Source organism: Aricia agestis, chromosome 9, assembly GCF_905147365.1.
Source record: "Aricia agestis chromosome 9, ilAriAges1.1, whole genome shotgun sequence".
NCBI classification, from domain to species: domain Eukaryota; kingdom Metazoa; phylum Arthropoda; class Insecta; order Lepidoptera; family Lycaenidae; genus Aricia; species Aricia agestis.
In genome coordinates, this window is record NC_056414.1 from 10327378 (window position 1) to 10345939 (window position 18562).

At 36.8% G+C, this 18562-nt stretch overlaps 2 protein-coding genes across 6 annotated transcripts in view; one reads left to right on the forward strand and one right to left on the reverse strand.

The window, feature by feature from the left end:
• The first annotated feature begins 759 nt into the window (after window positions 1–759).
• Window positions 760–13666, forward strand: LOC121730737 (patj homolog). The gene is made up of 16 exons (XM_042119878.1): window positions 760–1030; window positions 1103–1259; window positions 1869–2041; window positions 2828–2957; window positions 3903–4015; window positions 4856–4992; window positions 5998–6143; window positions 6326–6403; window positions 6760–6961; window positions 8021–8182; window positions 8597–8721; window positions 10150–10335; window positions 10888–11057; window positions 11554–11689; window positions 12220–12386; window positions 13097–13666. The coding sequence occupies exons 1-16, from the start codon at window positions 941–943 to the stop codon at window positions 13244–13246; spliced, it is 2322 nt and encodes a 773-aa protein (XP_041975812.1). The 5' UTR covers window positions 760–940; the 3' UTR covers window positions 13247–13666.
• A 1952-nt stretch (window positions 13667–15618) lies between these two features.
• The window catches only part of LOC121730738 (long-chain-fatty-acid--CoA ligase ACSBG2-like), a 32755-nt gene continuing 29811 nt past the window's right edge, over window positions 15619–18562 (reverse strand). For all 5 annotated transcript variants that reach the window (XM_042119883.1, XM_042119879.1, XM_042119880.1 and 2 more), the window contains 4 exons: window positions 17483–17623; window positions 17104–17229; window positions 16187–16307; window positions 15619–15831 (listed from right to left, as the gene is read on the reverse strand). In XM_042119883.1, coding sequence (XP_041975817.1) covers window positions 15755–15831; window positions 16187–16307; window positions 17104–17229; window positions 17483–17623 — 465 coding nt within the window. In that variant the 3' untranslated portion in view covers window positions 15619–15754. The remainder of the gene's footprint in view (window positions 15832–16186; window positions 16308–17103; window positions 17230–17482; window positions 17624–18562) is intronic.

The window sequence follows — 18562 nt, forward strand, 5'->3', positions numbered from 1 at the left end:
ACACTTCGGCTATTACATGGCCATTTGTCAGTGTCAAGTATAAAGCGCCTGATACACGGTTTAATACTACGATTTCAAAGTTCAAACTTCAGTTTTAAACAGTGTATCAGACGCTTTTAAATATGGCGGGAAAATCGTTTTTCTATATATATATAGTCCGTCAAGAAAGAGAAGAAATTAAAAAGTAGCAACATCGTAGTGTCATCCCCTTTTTCTTAGATTGATTTGAAAGGGATGACACTACGATGCTGCCACTTTTTAATTTGTTCACTTTCTTGACGGACTATTATCATTTGTCAGATCTAAACTCTATACCTACAGTTCGACAAGGCTTTATTTGAACGTGGGTGACGTTGATGGAAGCGCTGCTGGTAAAGGAGAACTGTCAAACACATGTCAAAAACGAGGTTTTTCTTAATGATAGAAGCGTTTAGACCTTTTCTCGTCACGTTCAAATAAAGCCTTGTCGAAAGTTGTATTATACAACTTTCGACAAGGCTTTATTTTCCATGGCCAGTATCCATGGCCAGTGTCGAATATACAACTTGTATATATTCGACACTGGCCATGGATAATAGCCGAAGTGCCATAATAAGAAAAAAAAATCATAACCCTACTTACGTCAATGTCATGCACCTGTGATCAACTCTGACATTGGCAACTCACTGAGGCCGCCATAAATAAAGAAGAAGAAGATGCTTTGACAAACTTGACAAATGACCTGTGAAGTCATTTGTCAAGTTTGTCAAATATACACTGCAAATTGCAATTTAATTATTTATTTTTTAATGTTCTGTGTTTTGCTAATTTTTGCGCGCGATTGCTCATGATTAGGAAATAAAAGAATAAATCTAAATCAGTAGAACAAAATTTACCTTACATTATTTTTTAAGAAAAACTTTATAATAGCCTAGCTGTTGTAGGAAGGTTTTTGTCCAAAATGCATTTAGGTGTAAACGTATCTAATGCATTACAACAACTTGAAAGTGTAAAAGCTGCTGTAGACCAAAGTGATGATCCAAAATTGAAGGTGAATAATTTGATCAAACAAATAGTCATAATAAAAGTATAAGTAGTTATTAACCTTATTATTAATTTTCAGGCAGCTACAAACGATGATCTAAATCTTCTTATAAATCTTCTAGAAAGCCCAATACTCAAGAGTATTGTTACATTACATGATTCAGTTGGCATGTTGGCTACACAAGTTGCTCACCATCCCTCAATCTTACCTGGAGACTTTGATATCACTCCAGCTGGTAACTATTTAGTATATTTTATAAAAAACCTCTGGGATCCAGTTTAATGATTCTTAGGGCCTATTTCACTACTTTCTAATAAAGTGCCGAATAGGCTATTCACAGCTTTTTTGACAGATTCTCCATACTTCATCTGTCAAGTTAAGTGGTGGATAGCCTATTAGGCACTTATCAGGAAGTGGTGAAACACGCCCTATATTCTTGATTTGTTGTGTGTCGAATATATGCATCAGACAGATATTGTTTCCAAGTTTATTTAGGAGTAGTCAGATCACCAGATTATCTAATAATAATGATCATCCATCTATCAGATTAATGTCTAAAAATTGGCCCTGTGATTGACTGGTTTACGAAAGTAGAGAAAAAAACTCCAGTGAATAATGTTTGGGTCATATAAATTTACTGTAGCTGGTTTGGTTTCAACAAAGCCTTCTATGGTTACTGAAACAAAAGTGGGATGCATTATTATAATAATATGTATAATGTCTTTACTATCAGTGATAGTCCATCACATTATATTATATTGTATGATTAAATTGACCCAATTTACCCAATATGACATACTTTTAGTTTGTTAGAATGTTAAAAACAATTGATGTATTTTTAAAGGTGATTTGGCTCTCCAAGCCCGGAACTTGTATGGAGGTCAAGAGGGAGAAGAGGAACAGAGAGTCCCACAAGTGTCACCACCACACAGCTTGGAGTTTGGCTCCGGATCTGAAACTGAAAGAATTTTGGGCTTGGATAATGGATCAGTAGACTCCAGTATGTCTCCTAAACAGGTAAATGATATTATGTTATTGACAAACGAAACAGACAAATATAGTAGTAAGGGAGGGGAAGGTGCTAATTGTGTAGTCACTTGAGTGTCATAGAGACCTAATAGGTTATTAGGTAAAACTGATAAAAAAATAATAAGAGTGTTTTCTGTTTTAGCTGTGGGTTCAGGAACTGCAGCCATTTTAAAGTTTTGAAAAAGAAAATATATTCAGAAAATTGTTTATTTAGGTAAATTATAAATATGTATTTTCGACAACAAGGACAGAATCATTTAGTTTAGTGCAAAATAAAATATCTGCGAAGCTTAGTTAGGAAAATATGAAGCTTTATTTTTTTATATTTTAAAATGTCCCTACAGGCTTACCTAACCTTTGAATCGTCAGTGCTTTAAATGGAAGCTTCTTTGGGGAGAAGTAAACATCCCCTATCTTAATCTGACAGATTCGATGATATTTCAATATTTAAAAAAAAAAAAAATTAACCCACCAGTGAGAAATCTGATTTCTATATCATGATAACTAGGCACATGTCGGAAGCCTATACAAGCTTAATCTGACACGCTCGAGCTTGTCCTGAAAACCCCTCTTCCCCTCCCCAACTACAGCAATAACAACAATAATAATATATATTTTTTTAAGTAAAAAAAATGTGGGCAAGATTAAACTTAAATTGTTTCATAATAGAAAAATAATACAACTGTGTTTCAATAGTTTTTTTTGTTGACTAAAGGTAACTTATGATGTGAATGTGTTACTTAAACTGAACAAGTTTTATTTGCAACATTCCAGAATAGGGGTTTAGTTGATATGGCAAGAAACGACGACTCAATAGCCTCAGCATCTACTAACATAGTTGCCGGAGATTGGGCTCAGGTTGAAATTATTAATTTAGTTAATGACGGCACAGGACTAGGATTTGGTAAGCACTTGATAAATATTTTTCTTATGATTCAGTTATTCTAGATACTTTATACTAACCCCATAACTAGTTAAAAGATGTTGTAGGGGTTGTCCCCTACAGATGATAAATTTTGGATGCTGGATGATAGTGTTGATGTTGATGATAGGTGTCAAATAATACGCTCTTGATGCTTAATTCATGAAGCCCTAAGCGGCCGCATCCGGCCGCGATAGCAATAGATAAGCTATTGTGTCTCGTTATTCCACAATCGATGGGTTCATAATGCTCTGCTTTATTTAGATACAATGGGCATTGTCCAAAAAAAATCACATGTACTTTTTATATTTTTTTTTCGTTAAAATAGGGTATTTTAAGAATATAAATTAAATAATTTTGAAATTCATTGGCTAATTTTTTCTCAATAAACTTTTAAAGTTTCGCTCTGACGTCATCATCGGCGGCCAATTGACCTCTGCAGTATGTTTTAAATTTCCTTTCAATCGTATTTATAATGGCTGGTTCGTCAAATGCAAGTTCTCATTATGTGAAAGCTGATACGAGAAGCTTACCAAAAGTTCGAAACGTAATGTTGGCCGAATTTATTGCTAATTTAACGCCATTGAAGGTCAAACAAAGGTTAAACATATTTGTTCAAAAATATAAGTAACTTATGGGTATTTTTTTCGTTTATATACAGAAAAACGATCACTGACCTTATTCCTCGAAATGTTTATGTAGGTAATGAGCAAAATTAAAAAAAAATGGACAATCCGTACCGTACATCTTGCCACTCTAAAAGAAACAAGAAAAAGAATTCTTTCTTTTCTAAAATCTTAAAAATGATATAAAATTATAATAAAGTGTAAAAATTGTAAACAATTAAAAATAGAATGGGTTAGCTAATTCGCGGGAATCTATTGACTAGTTAACTCTCGACGTTGATAACTGGTATTGGACTTTCAGGCATTATTGGTGCAAGAACAAGTGGAGTTATAGTGAAAACTATATTAGCTGGGGGCGTAGCCGACAGGGATGGAAGGTTGAAATCTGGTGACCATATCCTACAGATTGGCGATGTAAGTATAATGTAATGCTGCAAATTGTTTAAAAGCAATTTGTAAACGTAAACTTTAAATATAAATGACAAATAACTTTAATCTAAAGCCCACTGTACACATTTGACCAACATTGGGCCAATGCATTGAGCCCTGCTGCCTGTGATGTTGGACTGCCTATTCCAATCACAAAATGCAACACATTACCTGGTCATGTTTCAATGTGAACTGACTCTAGGCTGAGATTAAATGATTATTTAATTTTAATTTCTATTTATATAGACTAGAGATCGCCCAATGTTCGAAATTCGACCTTAGTTTCAACGAAATTAGGACTATTACCTACCTATATTTTGTAAAAAATATTGACTTTATCATATTTTTTTTTAACTCTTGTCTCTGGGACTCAGCTGATCTCAGACTGGCCATGTAACCATTGTCTAATAGTTTCTCAGATTCAATAAAAAAACTTTAATCCATTTTCAATTTGTCACCTTGTTGCTGACAGACTTCAACCATAAACGAAAGAGTATAATTCGTATGTATAGGCTTGTCACTCAAAAATCTGCCATTCTGCAATCTGTAATGTTTTATTTGTTAAAAATATGTATGATAAAAGCATAATTTCAAAATAATATTAGCTCTCGGAAATCTCGGAATCGGCTCCAACGATTTTCATGAAATTTAGTATAAAGGGGGTTTCGGGGGCGATAAATCGATCAAGCTAGGAATCATTTTTAGAAAATGTCATTTTCATCGAATACCGAGCAAAGCTCGGTCAAATAGCTAGTAAACTAGATTGTGACGTAAACTGCATACATTTTCTTCGTAATAGTTCTAATGTATGTTGGTACTGTTTAGGTGAGCCTGATGGAGATGGGTTCGGAGCAAGTGGCGGGCGTGCTGCGCGCGTCGGGCTCGCGCGTGCGTCTGGTGGTCGCTCGGGCCGTCGACCCCGCCGCGCTGCACGCGTCCAACGCACCTGTTATACCTGCTAGGTATGTATGACGTGTTCATGTATGTATGAATGATGTATCAGAGAAATTGATTCTTAAGCAGATGGCGGATCTACGTCATTTGGTCAGGTTATGTCAATTTAATGTTGGATGTGATCTTTCCGCTGGGCTTAGCATAACGTGACCGAATCACATAGGTCCGCAATCTGCCTACAAATCAACTTCTCTGATAGTACCTACTATCAGAGAAGTTGATTCAGTTCATAGGCTGTTGGCGAACATAGGTAATTTTGTCGCGTTATGCCAAACCCGGCTGACAGATTACAACAAACTTTGAATTGACATAACCGGAATAAATGAGATAAGTCTGCCAGCTGCCCATGAATCTGCACCAATTTCCCATGAAACAATTTATTTTAGAGTACTTACATGCAGTCTATGCACGTGTAACGAGTTAGCAATCATATAAAGTAAATCATTATGCGACGCGTAGATGTGAAGAAGAGCAGACCATGTTGGAACGAAGTTACTTTTCGCGCGTTGCGAAAGGGGGCTAGACGGAAAAAGTTGTAACGACACTTTTTAGTACATGCGAAGTAGAAGCAGAGGGCGTTGATGTGGCGATGACGTCAACTGGCGGGAAATTTAAAATTTGAAACAAAGTTCCTTATTTTTTAGCTGGGTGGGGTAGTGATACTCTTATTTTTTTATAACTTCGTTCCATCTGGGTGTCCCTTGACACCTCTCAAGTTTTTTTTCACACTCAGTGTGTTACAAAGCTACAAAGTGTTTTTTTTTCAAGTGTTGTGTAATGTTCTGAGTCTTATATAATATGTGTAACAAATGAATACAAAGTTAACTGTACGTACACCTTGTGAGAGTTCGAGGTTTTATAATGGATGTTGAGGGGTGTTGCATTTCGAAATAGTCGCCAGTTCCTCAACCTGGGTAGTTAAAGCATATTTTGATATTCAAACGTTTGTAAAGTCATTCGAGCATTGACATGTCTCCAGTATCTGTAATGATAGTAATTTTATTGCATTACAGGCTTCTATCTAGTCCCGAAGCGTTGGACCGTTATCTGATGGAGGCGGGCTTTGAACAGGTGTTCCACACTCAGCCAACACTCCCACCCAACAACGCGCCCTCGAGATTCGTGTTCGACAGCACTATAACTCCGCCACCGGAGACCGGTAAGTTTTACATGACAGTATATAGGGTGTAATCAGGGCCCCATCTAGATATTTAACCGCTCTGGGCAAATTCCCGGCACGCCCAGATCGGGCCCACTAATAAAAAAAAAAAAATATAAATAATATACATTTTTCAGTTCATATTTTAAAATTATCTTGTTTGTTTTTATTTTTATTTACAGATCCAGAATCACCAGAGGTCGATAGATTCACTGTACAATTGAAGAAAGATGAAAATGGTTTAGGCATCACCATCGCAGGTAATTATTGCATTAATATATAATTTCGCCTAACATCTAAAAATATTATGATTTAATAATGTTGCATTTATATTAAATTTGGGTCCTTAAATTTTATGAGTATGTCTTTAATGTCTACTCTATCGAATTGAGTCCTTTAAAAACAAAAATGCAGTAACATTAGAAATGTGTAAATACACACTTCAAAGTCTTTAACCTAGCCTAATGTAACAAAAAAATATGAAATTAAATCTTTTGCCAACATTAATAAAGGCCATCAAACACATTACGCCATAATATGTCTTATATACGATAGTAATATGTATGTATAAAATATGTCAAATCTTAACAGAGCATCGTACTATGCCATATTCCAGGTTACGTGTGCGAGAAGGAGGAGTTATCGGGCATCTTCGTGAAGTCCGTGACGCCGGGCAGCGCGGCGGCCGCGAGCGGCGCGGTGCGGGTCAACGACCGCATCGTCGCCGTCGACGGCGTCTCGCTGGCGGGCAAGTCCAACCAGCGAGCGGTTGACGCGCTCAAACAGAGCGGCGCTGTTGTGACGCTGCAACTTGAGAGGTGAATAAGTCCTTTTTACCAGACTTCCAAAAAAGGAGGAGATTATATTATTATTATATTTGGCTGTAGATATTCTTAAACGCCTTCCCATCCATTGAGCAATGCTAATAAGGCCGCCATTGTGTGTTACCTGTGTTTTAAAAATGTCTTTTATTTTAAATTGTTATATTAATATGTATGCACAATAAAGAATATTTATCTTATCTTATCTTATGCTAAAAATGTATGGGACTTCAAATAATTCATTGCTAAGCGTCGGGGTGTTATGACGATTCATATAAATTTTTAATATCTAACTTCGGTATCGAATTTATTATAAATACCCACCATTATATACGGGTAGGCCGATCGATTCCGGTCGGACTGTCGCACACCTGACTATAGTTGTAAACCAGCGGCTTGTAAGCGGGTAGTAACCGATAGCAGCCGCTAGAAACGAATAAACAGCAGCTTGTTACCGGGTAAACAGCCGCTTGTTACCTGACTTGAGCATCGAAGAATAAAACTATTTTCAATGCTTTTTATTGTTAAATTATTATTTAAAATACACTATTTATTTAAATATATTATTTAATTAATATTGATAATAATTAAAATACTTTTTATGTAAAATTAATTAAAATAATTAAAAAATTAAAAATAAAAATTAATAAAAATAATTAAAATTTAAAAAATTAAAAATAAAAAAGTAATAAAAATTTTAAAATAATTAAATACTTCATTAAAAAATAATTTAAAAATTAAAATAATTAAAATATTAATAATAATAAAAATAAATATACTTACTTACTATTTATTTAAATATATATTATTTTAAATAGTACTATTAACACTTTAACACAGATTCAGAATGTAATCTATATCAATGAAATGTAACAAGCCGTTACCAGCCGCTATTTATCGCTAGTAATGATAATAAGCCAAAAAAGTCGTTATTCGCCGCTTGGCTAGTAATGTTAGCAACCGGCTTCACATCTATACACCTGACCGAACGACTACACACGATTATATAAAATAAGTCGCTTGCGACAACCCTGCACTGGTACTTGTGCCTTCCAGATACCTCCGCGGGCCGAAGTACGAGCAGCTGCAGCAGGCGATCGCGGCGGGCGAGGGGGCGGTAGCGGGGGTGGCGGGGGCGGCGCCGCACAACCCCTTCCTGCACATGCACCGCCCTGACGTCACAGACGACGGCATACAGATGACGCCGATTAATACCAAGTTTGTTGACTCGATACTTTTATAGACAAATACAAGCCAGGATAGTTTAGTTTAGTTAAGTTATGACATTTAGACATAATATTATAATGATACGGTACAAAATAAAAAAATTATAAAAAATTTCGTAGACGTGAATTTAAATGTAATAACAAAAGCTTAAAACGTATGTGAGCTGATTTTCTATTATAAAATAGGGTATATGTAATTAAATAATAATCAGTTCACACAAGTTTTAAGCTATATGCTCTACCAGAACTTACCTATGGCAAATGGTTAAAATCAGAACTTATAGTGCTTAATGTTGCTTGTGAGCTTAATTTCAGCAGTCATAATTTTTAACAAACTTAATGTAACGTTATTCAAGTTCTAATGGAAAATACATAATATTAAAATTATCCCATTTATTATTCCCAGTATTGAAAACAACACTGAAGAGGTAGAGGAGTCGCCCCCGCGGACGCCGGCGCCGCCGCCATTCGAGATGCCGCGCACGCAGGAACAAAAAGATGCCATCAAGAGAAAGTGGCAATCCATTTTAGGTATGTTAAATGATCAACGATACTTGACTAAACTAGTAGTAAAACTTAAGAGTTCGTAAACTTAGCACTTAACACTTGAGAGGTGTCATTCGATTTGTGATTATATGAGTATATTGTGTAGTAGAGATGGGGTGTGTCAAAATAATTAAAAAAAAAACGAAATGGTGGATATTTGGCGCCAAATTAAAATATTTGCACGGAGAATGAAGTCTGAACCACTTGATGGATTTTAGGTCCAAACTCTTAAAGGATAGAATCTATTTATTTATTTTTAATTTATTGTGCACAGGAAAATAAAGGATCTGCTTATTTCTAAAAAGAAATCTCTACCAGCAGCCCTACGGAGAGAGATAGGATGAAAAAAAAAAACAGCAGATAGGACGTGCACGAAAACATACAATAATAATATATTATTATGCTCGTTAAAAGTAAAATTAATACTATACTAAAGCGACAAAAGATAATAGTATATACAAAAATAAAAAAAAAAACAAATAAATAATTCAAAATGCTATATTTATAAAATATAATAATGTACTTAACTATAATAAATAAATACTATATGTATATATAATAACGGTACTTAAATGGATAGAAATTCAAGGTAGTGCTCTTTCAATCGACGTTTAAAAACAGCAATGGTAGGACTGTCACGGATGGTGTGAGGGAGCGAGTTCCACAATCTAACAGCATGAACAGTGAAGGAATAGGAGTAGAAATTGGGACGATGGGAGGGGAGGGAGAGGTTTGACCGGACCTGCATAGGAGATCGGGAGGGCGAGAGAAGTTGAAGCGATCAAGGAGGTATGCAGGAGAGAGAGGATTATACAGGATGTTGTAAAGCATGGTTCTAATTAGTGTTTTCTTAATTTGATATATACCAAGTGTCACTCTCACAGTGAAACTTTAGGGTTACTTGGGAGAGCCATGCTTCGGCACGAATGGGCCGGCTCGACCGGAGAAATACCACGTTCTCACAGAAAACCGGCGTGAAACAGTTTCGCCGAGTGAGTGAGTTTACCGGAGGCCCAATCCCCTACCCTATTCCCTTCCCTACCCTCCCCTATTCCCTTTCCTTCCCTTCCCATTCCTACCCTCCCCTATTACCCTATTCCCTCTTAAAAGGCTGGCAACGCACCTGCAGCTCTTCTGATGCTGCGAGTGTCCATGGGCGACGGAAGTTGCTTTCCATCAGGTGACCCGTTTGCTCGTTTGCCCCCCTTATTTCATTAATAAAAACGTACCCAAAGGGTAAAAACGGGACCCTATTACTAAGACTTCATTGTCTGTCTGTCCGTCTGTGTGTCTCCAGGCTGTATCTCAAAATATGTATATCCGATTTTTATCATTTGGGTACAGAACCCTAAAAACACGGTCGTGTTTTTAGTTTTTTATCATTTTCATGTTTTAAACCGTTTATCCCACCAGGTGAGGATGTGGAGATCGTGGTGGGCGTGGTCGTACGTGGCGGAGGCGGGCTCGGCATCTCCCTGGAGGGTACTGTCGATGTGGAGGGCGGGCGGGAGGTGCGCCCCCACCACTACGTGCGCTCCGTCCTGCCCGAAGGACCGGTGGGCAGGGCGGGCGTCCACCGCCCTGGAGATGAGCTGCTAGGTACGTGATAATGATTTTTTTTAATTTATACAATTTGGGGCCCTCTGTGGGCTGACGTGATAATGGTTTAGATCTTATCTACTAAGCGTAAAGGTGGATCTAAAAAAAATATTTTGAATATGGCTGTAAATGGCTTAAAATATGTCTCTACCTGTCTGTCAAAAAGTGAAGAAATTAAAAAGTGGCAACATCGTAGTGTCATCCCTTTTTTTTAGATTGATTTGAAAGGGATGACACTACGATGTTGCCACTTTTTAATTTCTTCACTTTTTTGACAGACTATATCTATTGATAAAAAAAAACTAAACTTGTTAGCAGTGTCTTATTTAAAAAGAAATATGAAAAATATGTTTTTAAACACTATCCCAGTTTTGAAATCAATCATCCCCTGTTAAAAGATTTTTTAAATTTTGTTTGTCTATACAAATCATAAAAGATAACATCACAAGATATCCATATTATTATTTTTGGTAACAGATTTATTCTTTTTTTCAATTAAAATTAATTTCCTGCAATAATACCCTCTTACTAATAACATCTATATGTTGTCAGAGGTGAACGGTCACCGACTGCTGGGCATGAACCACCTGGAGGTGGTGTCTATCCTCAAGGAGTTGTCGAGCGAGGTGTGCATGGTGTGCGCTCGCCCGCGCCCCGCCCCTCCCGCGCCGCTGGCCCCGCCCACACTCGATCTCGCCCCGCCCGCGCCTACACTCGTCAAGGTATGTCACACTTAGGGCCTGTTTCACCACTTCCTAATAAGTGCTGGATAGGCTATCCACTACTTAACTTGACAGATAGACTATGGAGTATCTGTCAGATAAGTTGTGGATAACCTATGCGACACTTATCAGGAAGTGGTGAAACAGGCCCTAATTATCATTAAATGTCTCTGATTGCCATTCGACCCCTATTAACACATCAAGCCCCATAAGCTCACCGGTGAGCGAGACACAATAGAATAACAATAGATTTCCAAGAGTCCACGATCGAAGGATTAATAAAACATGGAGATTTGATATAAACATAATATAATAATAATATGTACAAATTAGTGGTCTCTGCTAAAGGTAGTATCTTCTACTTTGCTTTTAATATGTAATTATTTTGTTTATTTCTTAATAAGATTAATTTTACTACATATAATATAGTGATCATTCATCAGTCACATCACATAACACTCAATCATTAGGTTCTAATGTATTTGCGATGTTTCAGGCGAAGTCGGACGGCAGCCTGGCGGGCGCGGGCGCGGAGGAGGGCGGGGCGCTGGGCGCGGGCGGCAAGGTGCGCTCGCGCAGCCTCGAGCCCCTCACCGGCCTTGCCATGTGGTCCTCCGAGCCGCAGATCATTGGTTAGTGTTGCATTTTTATATTATACTAGACGTTTCGCGTAGCTCTGAGCGCGTAAATAAGTTATTCCGCTGGAAGCGTACATTTTCCTTCAAAAATGCCCTGTTCCAGTACTTCGGTTTCATTAGTGGTAACAAACTAACAAACAAACTCTTCAGATTTATAAAAATAATCGACATGAGCCTTAATTTCGCTTAATTAAAACAAAAAAGTATTTTATGGTCAAATGTAGATATTTTAATAAAAGGCCGCATGAAATAGTTTCCTTGCCAGAAAAAAACTGGTAAAAAGAGTACTAATCTAATCTTAATTGTTTTGGTGTGATTTTTTTAAATTAGATATTGTTATAATATAAGCTTCAGGTCATGCTCCTCACAAAGGCTATCTTGTATTGTTATATTGTCCTTATTTGTAATCTGGTAATAATTTGAAATCTCAATAATAATTTACTTAAAATATATTGACGTGAAAAATTGTTTTTGTAAACTTATAATGAAGTTGGAAGTATATAGTGTTGGGTTTCGCATTACAGAACTGGTGAAGGGCGAGCGCGGTCTGGGCTTCTCGATCCTGGACTACCAGGACCCGTTGCGGCCGGCGCACACGCTCGTCGTCATCCGCTCGCTCGTGCCGGGGGGCGTGGCGCAGCAAGATGGCCGCCTCATACCCGGCGACCGCCTGCTGTTCGTCAACGATCAGGTGAGACGGCGACATGTTGTTAGTTTAATGTGGACTATGTGCTCATGAGGTTACGTGTAACTGTAGAATCTTTTGTGTCAATTGTCGTGTCAAATAGCTGTCATATGTCTGTTTGACAGAAGTTTAGTTTTTCTGTTTTTTAGTGGCGAATAAAATTTAGAAAACTAATATTGTTGTGAAAGAATGTTGTGTTGATGGTCACCTTTGACTTTTGAGATAACGAGTGTTACAGTATAATATATTTTAAAGAGTATAATTCATTTTTATTTCAATATTATAATTATAATTTAATATGCCATAATATAATTTGCTAAAAATTAATTAGCAACTTGCCTTTAGCCCTACTGTCCTGAGCTCAATATTTAACATATTAATAGACAGAGAGGCCCCGATAGTATATTAATTAAACTCGGGACAAGGACATACAACTTGCTCTACGGCGAATGCGTTTTTTACGTGCAACAGAACTACGAAAAGGAATGAATAAATTTTTTTGTGACATGTTGATAAATATGAGGATATTTATGGGAATTCGTTATTTTACAAGTAAAATATCAGATGGCCATTCGATAACAGATTTATTGTCAAGGCAACCGTTGACACGAACCAGATAGACATACATACTACATGTCAAATTATGTTTGTTTGTATTCAGCAACGTGGCAATTCTTTAATTATGTTCAGGCTTTAAAAATATCTCTCTTTTACAGAATCTGGAGAACGCGAGCCTGGAGCAGGCGGTGGGCGCGCTGAAAGGTGCGCCGCGGGGCGTGGTGCGGATAGGCGTGGCCAAGCCGCTGCCGCTCGCGGACGCGCCGCCCCCGCTGCCCGCTACCGCCCCGCCCACTAACGACCATTAGGTACACACTTTTCCCTTCCAGCGGCCCGATTCCGAAGCCTCGAATGTCATTTCGAGTGCAGAAATAGCTAGGCTGAGTAAGATAGCCTGCGATCGAAACGATCTCGACTCTTGAGCGTCGGGTCTCAGACGATTTCTTTCTTTTATTACGTAATGCAATCATTTATTTCTGGACAAATTGGATATAATATTACTATACTGTTAAAATATACAAACAGCATTGTAGATAGATAATTTAAATTTATAACCGATGCTGAAATTACCATGAGTCTTTTGACGAACCGTGTGGTATAATATTGACTCTGTGAGTATTTTAGAAACCTTTCTGTTAATGTTTTTTCAATTAGAAATCTTAACAAATCACAATTATACTCTACATGTTTGTTGTCAGTTTTTAATTTACTACTAGCTATTTGACTGAGCTTTGAAATTCCTAGCTAGATCGATTTATCGCCCCGAAACCCCCTATATACTAAATTTCATGAAAATCGTTGGAGCAGATTCCGAGATTCCTATATATATATATATATATATACAACAAGAATTGCTCGTTTAAAGATATAAGATAATAACTTTATATAATAGCAGACATTCGTTTGAGTGATTTTAAGTACTTAATAAAATAAATATTTTAGATTTTATTTTATACTTATTATTATAGTCAAGTCTTGTGCGAAAAAATATTATGTTATTAGACAGTTTGATGTAGGTAATGTTTTATTATTACAGATTTTATGAAGTAATTTTAAATTGTGTTAAAATTATTATATTGTACCTTATCTTTTAGTATTATTATTGTAGGTAGCAATTTATTATTAAGATTAAGAATTTACTTAAAAGGGTAATTGATTGTTTAGTAAGATATCAGTTTACTTCATATTGAATATTATGAATGTATTTTTATTGTTTATATTGCCAAATAAACGTTTTAAAAGTTCATATATATTTTATTAAGTTAATTTAATTAACATTACCCTGACATAATAATGTCGCAGTAGCTTTTCTAATTCATAATATTTACGTCATGGATTTTCTAAAGATCAATGATTAAATTTCATCTTTTTATAGACTTTTTTCCATAATCTCGTGGTCTCTAAAACAATGAAACAAATTTTAAAATAATAAGTACATAATATATTAACCGTAACAAAATATTTTATTTACATAATATCAACCAATTCACAATGTACATATAACTATATTTGAGCAATATAAAACCGATATTCACAACAGCCCCATACTACACGTAAGCACAACAACCAGTGGAATTCAGTAAAACTATTAAGGTAGTATTTTGCCCTTTATGTGAATAAATTAAGTAAATAACAGTTGAGCCTCTTGCTAACACTTTTTCTGTATCGCTTCTTTAAGTAATCGCACCCAGCAAGCACGCGCCGAGCCCATTTTAGAATTCGTGAAAAATGATGTGAAACCTCGTACATTCGTCCGCGCCGTACGCGCCGCATTTCGTGTACTTTGCGGTGCATTCGACGCGTACGGTCCGGACAAATGTGCGATTGCAGCTTTATTAAATTGACATAAGCGTTCGATAACTTATCTTTGGTTCGATAATATGAAGTTGACGTTCGACTCATGTCATGTCAATTGCATACAATGGCCGTGTTCGTCGGCGTATTTTTAGACAAACCTTTTATTGCGCATGTCCAAAAGATGTCATGGCAACGCCATAACAAGTTGCTGGTCAAGTCGTAAACAACGTCTTAATTGTTTATACATGATTAAAATAATAAAAGCTAAACATAAATATAATAAGTCTAAATTGTCTAACAGCCGCACAAATAATTTATTTAACACTATGATAGTGTTTGATTATTTTATTTTGGAAAATATGGATATGGATCACTTGGAAAAATTTAAAAATTTAATTGTTTTTTTATGAAATAAGAGGGCAAACGAGCAAACGGGTCACCTGATGGAAAGCAACTTCTGTCACCCATGGACACTCGTAGCATCAGAAGAGATGCAGGTGCGTTGCCGGCCTTTTAAGAGGGAATAGGGTAACAGGGGAGGGTAGGGATGGGAAGGGAAGGGAATAGGGGAAGGTAGGGAAGGGAATAGGGTAGTGGATTGGGCCTCCGGTAAACTCACTCACTCGGTGAAACACAGCGCAAGCGCTGTTTCACGCCGGTTTTCTGTGAGAGCGTGGCATTTCTCCGGTCGAGCCGGCCCATTCGTGCCGAAGCATGGCTCTCCCACTGGTTTGTTCATTGCAACGCCACCAACAAATTGCAATTGGGTTAAATGTCAAGTCGTAAACAGTTGTCGTTGCCATGGCATGACATGATTTGGACATGCGCAATAACTAGGTTTTGCAGCGAATGCGCTAAAAATTACGCCGACGAACACGGCTAATATCACCCTGATTTTTTTTTCGCTTTTAAACAACACTGCGCTTATTAAGATGATGATAGGCCAAATTTTGCCACACACGATTCGGTAGTTTCCACTGGTTATCGTGCTCTGACTATACTCGTAAATTACTCTTAAACTATTCCTTGTAGAACCCTTCAATGATATCCTTATATTTTTCATAAACGACGTTTCTCTTGATCTTCAACGTTGGACCTGTAATTGAAAAGTATTTAATTTAATGAACATTGAATTGCTAACGTGATACATCTCAATAAATTCAACAGCTAGTACCCATTATTTGCTTTAACTTTCATAATAAAATAACTATTTAAACTTATAGCAAGTATAAAAACTAGTTCAATCGTCTACCACCCTAAAACATTTGATACTCTATTCAATCTTGCGTTGTCAGGAAAATTATTACTAATTACGATAATATACAAAATTGTGTCTTTTAAATATAACAATCATTAAAGAATACAAATATACGAGACAAACTTATATAAACGAAACCATCTTTTCTTTATAGTAGCCGATTCGATTATTCAGCTCGTTTGCCATAACGTACCTAGTTCACCGGTGTTCATGGAGAAGTCAGCTGGCAGGATCTCGAACTTCTGTATCTTCTGCGCGTTCGATATCGCGTGCTTGTTCGCGCGCATTATGCCCGCCTCTATCGCCTTGTATACCTGTTACAGAATATTGTGGCGTCATTAGTGTTGGGTATTATGATTACAGATTTACAAGGATGATTTGACGTGTGGAGTAGTTTAGAATCAACGCCGCTATGTTATAAAATATGAATTTAAATTAAGTATAACTTTTCGCGTTAACGCCACCATGATTATGAGGTTTGAATTGAGCAGCGTAAGAGCGTTCTAAGACTTTGCACTAAAAAAGGTACACCTCTTAAACCGTACGATGTACACGTAGCTTTATTCCTAATTTCGAATGACTTAAACGAGGGTATAGTGTGCGTGAGAACTTAGTCAGGGTGTCCCTAATAAAATATGCTAAAAGTCCTGATGTCTAGGAGGTGAGCCGGAAGGAGGGAAGAGCGACAAAGGTATCAATTTTTGGTTTTTCGCTAATAAATATGTGTTGTAGCAAAAAAAATTTTATGATGAAGTTAAAGCTTATTAAATTCTCTATAATTTATATTCTATACAGTTTTTCTAAATTCTAATCCGTTTTCGAATTACACGCTCAGGAAAAGTGAGAATTAAACAGACATGACGAATCTATAAGGGTTCCGTTTTTTGCCATTTGGCTACGGAACCCTAAAAAGCGGTTCCCGCTCACGCATTCTACAACTACTTTGTTGGCTGAGCTAAAGTAGCAAAATGGTATTCTTATATTACTCATACAAAATAAATGTTATTGAAAGAAAACTATATTGTATTTTGATCAGATCCCGTCTGGTTAAAGCGGATTCATAAACACATAAGAGCGGTCGTACAGGTAAACCGTAACTAAAATACTTACTAGAGGATCTTTTGTTCTGACGATTTCGCTGATCGTAGTGGCCTTGCTGCCGAGACTGGCGACCCACTTCTTCGTCTCGTTGTCCAGTTCGTCTAAAGGGTCGCCAGTGTTTAGATTCACTTTGGCCTGGAAATTAAACATCAATTTAGAATACCATATTATGTAGAATTGAGGTCAATGTCAATAAAAAGGCAACAATAATAAGAACAGAAATTTTCGTGTGTATGTTACGTTTAATAGGAAAGTAAGGAAACAAACAAATTGGTAATTACTTATTAGTAATTACATAAGAGAGGGTTTTTTCAAGCATTTTTATTTGTGCACGTTCTTGTTGTAGTATAATATTTTTAATAATAATATATTATGATAAATAGTTTACCTTAAGCGTGAGCAGTATGGCGAGGAACTTGCGTCGGTCGCCGATGAGCACGGCGTAGCCCACGTGCAGCAGCTCCGCCTGCACCTGCTGCTCTATCAGCACCGGCGCCACGTTCTCACCGCCAGCTGTGATCAGCAATTCCTGGAATATGAGACAGTCATGAGATGATGTTTGGCAACAAAAAAGGGCTTTTTCATAATGCTAAGTACTCACATTCGGTTTTACTCGATAGTTTTACTCCAAATCGAGCAAAAACCACCGTGTGGACCGCAAAACTCACAGCTCGAAGGCTCGCATCGAATGAAATATATTAATATCTAATTTCCTTAAAAGTATCGTCCAATACTGAATGTGTGGACGAAAGCCCGAACCGTTGTTTCTACTGTACGTGATTGCTTGATCGAGCAAAACCGTATGTGAGTACTTAGTATAAGACAACAGGCAAGTTGCGATATGTAATTCTCAATATCTAATCAGTACGCGGACAATAAGTGTGGTCATAACACTAACACTTTTTAACTTTTAATTTTAATTTTTAATTTTATTTTTTATTTCTTCACTTTCTTGACTTTAGTTCCATGTCAATTTCTGTACGTTTTACTGTTTAGTTTATTAGTATTGTGAAGCCACTCATTGGCCCCCGCAGAATATCAGTGCAGCGGGCTCGCTTGCTGCGTTTGCTGAGCTGGGGCCAATTTTTGGCATCACACAGCATTGTAATAATATTTATAGATCTTATATATACTATTTGTGACTAGATCATAATAACTGTACCACTGAATACTGTTTAATTATTATGATGTTTCGTGTGATGCTGGAAATAAAAGTATTCTTATTCTTATTCTTAACACTACGCCAACTGTAACGTTGCTTTGGAACGGTTCGAATCCGTTATGTCTGCTTATAGGATCTCCTTTCACGCACGATAGCGCTTGCGCTTATGCCTATAAAGAGATATTTACGTTAAGTTATAAGTTAATTGCTTTTTCATAGATGGGCCCTGACTTCAAACCACCACGGTTAGGCTGCCTTCCAACAAAGCTGAATGTGTTTTTGAAAGCTAATAGAATCGCTTCATTG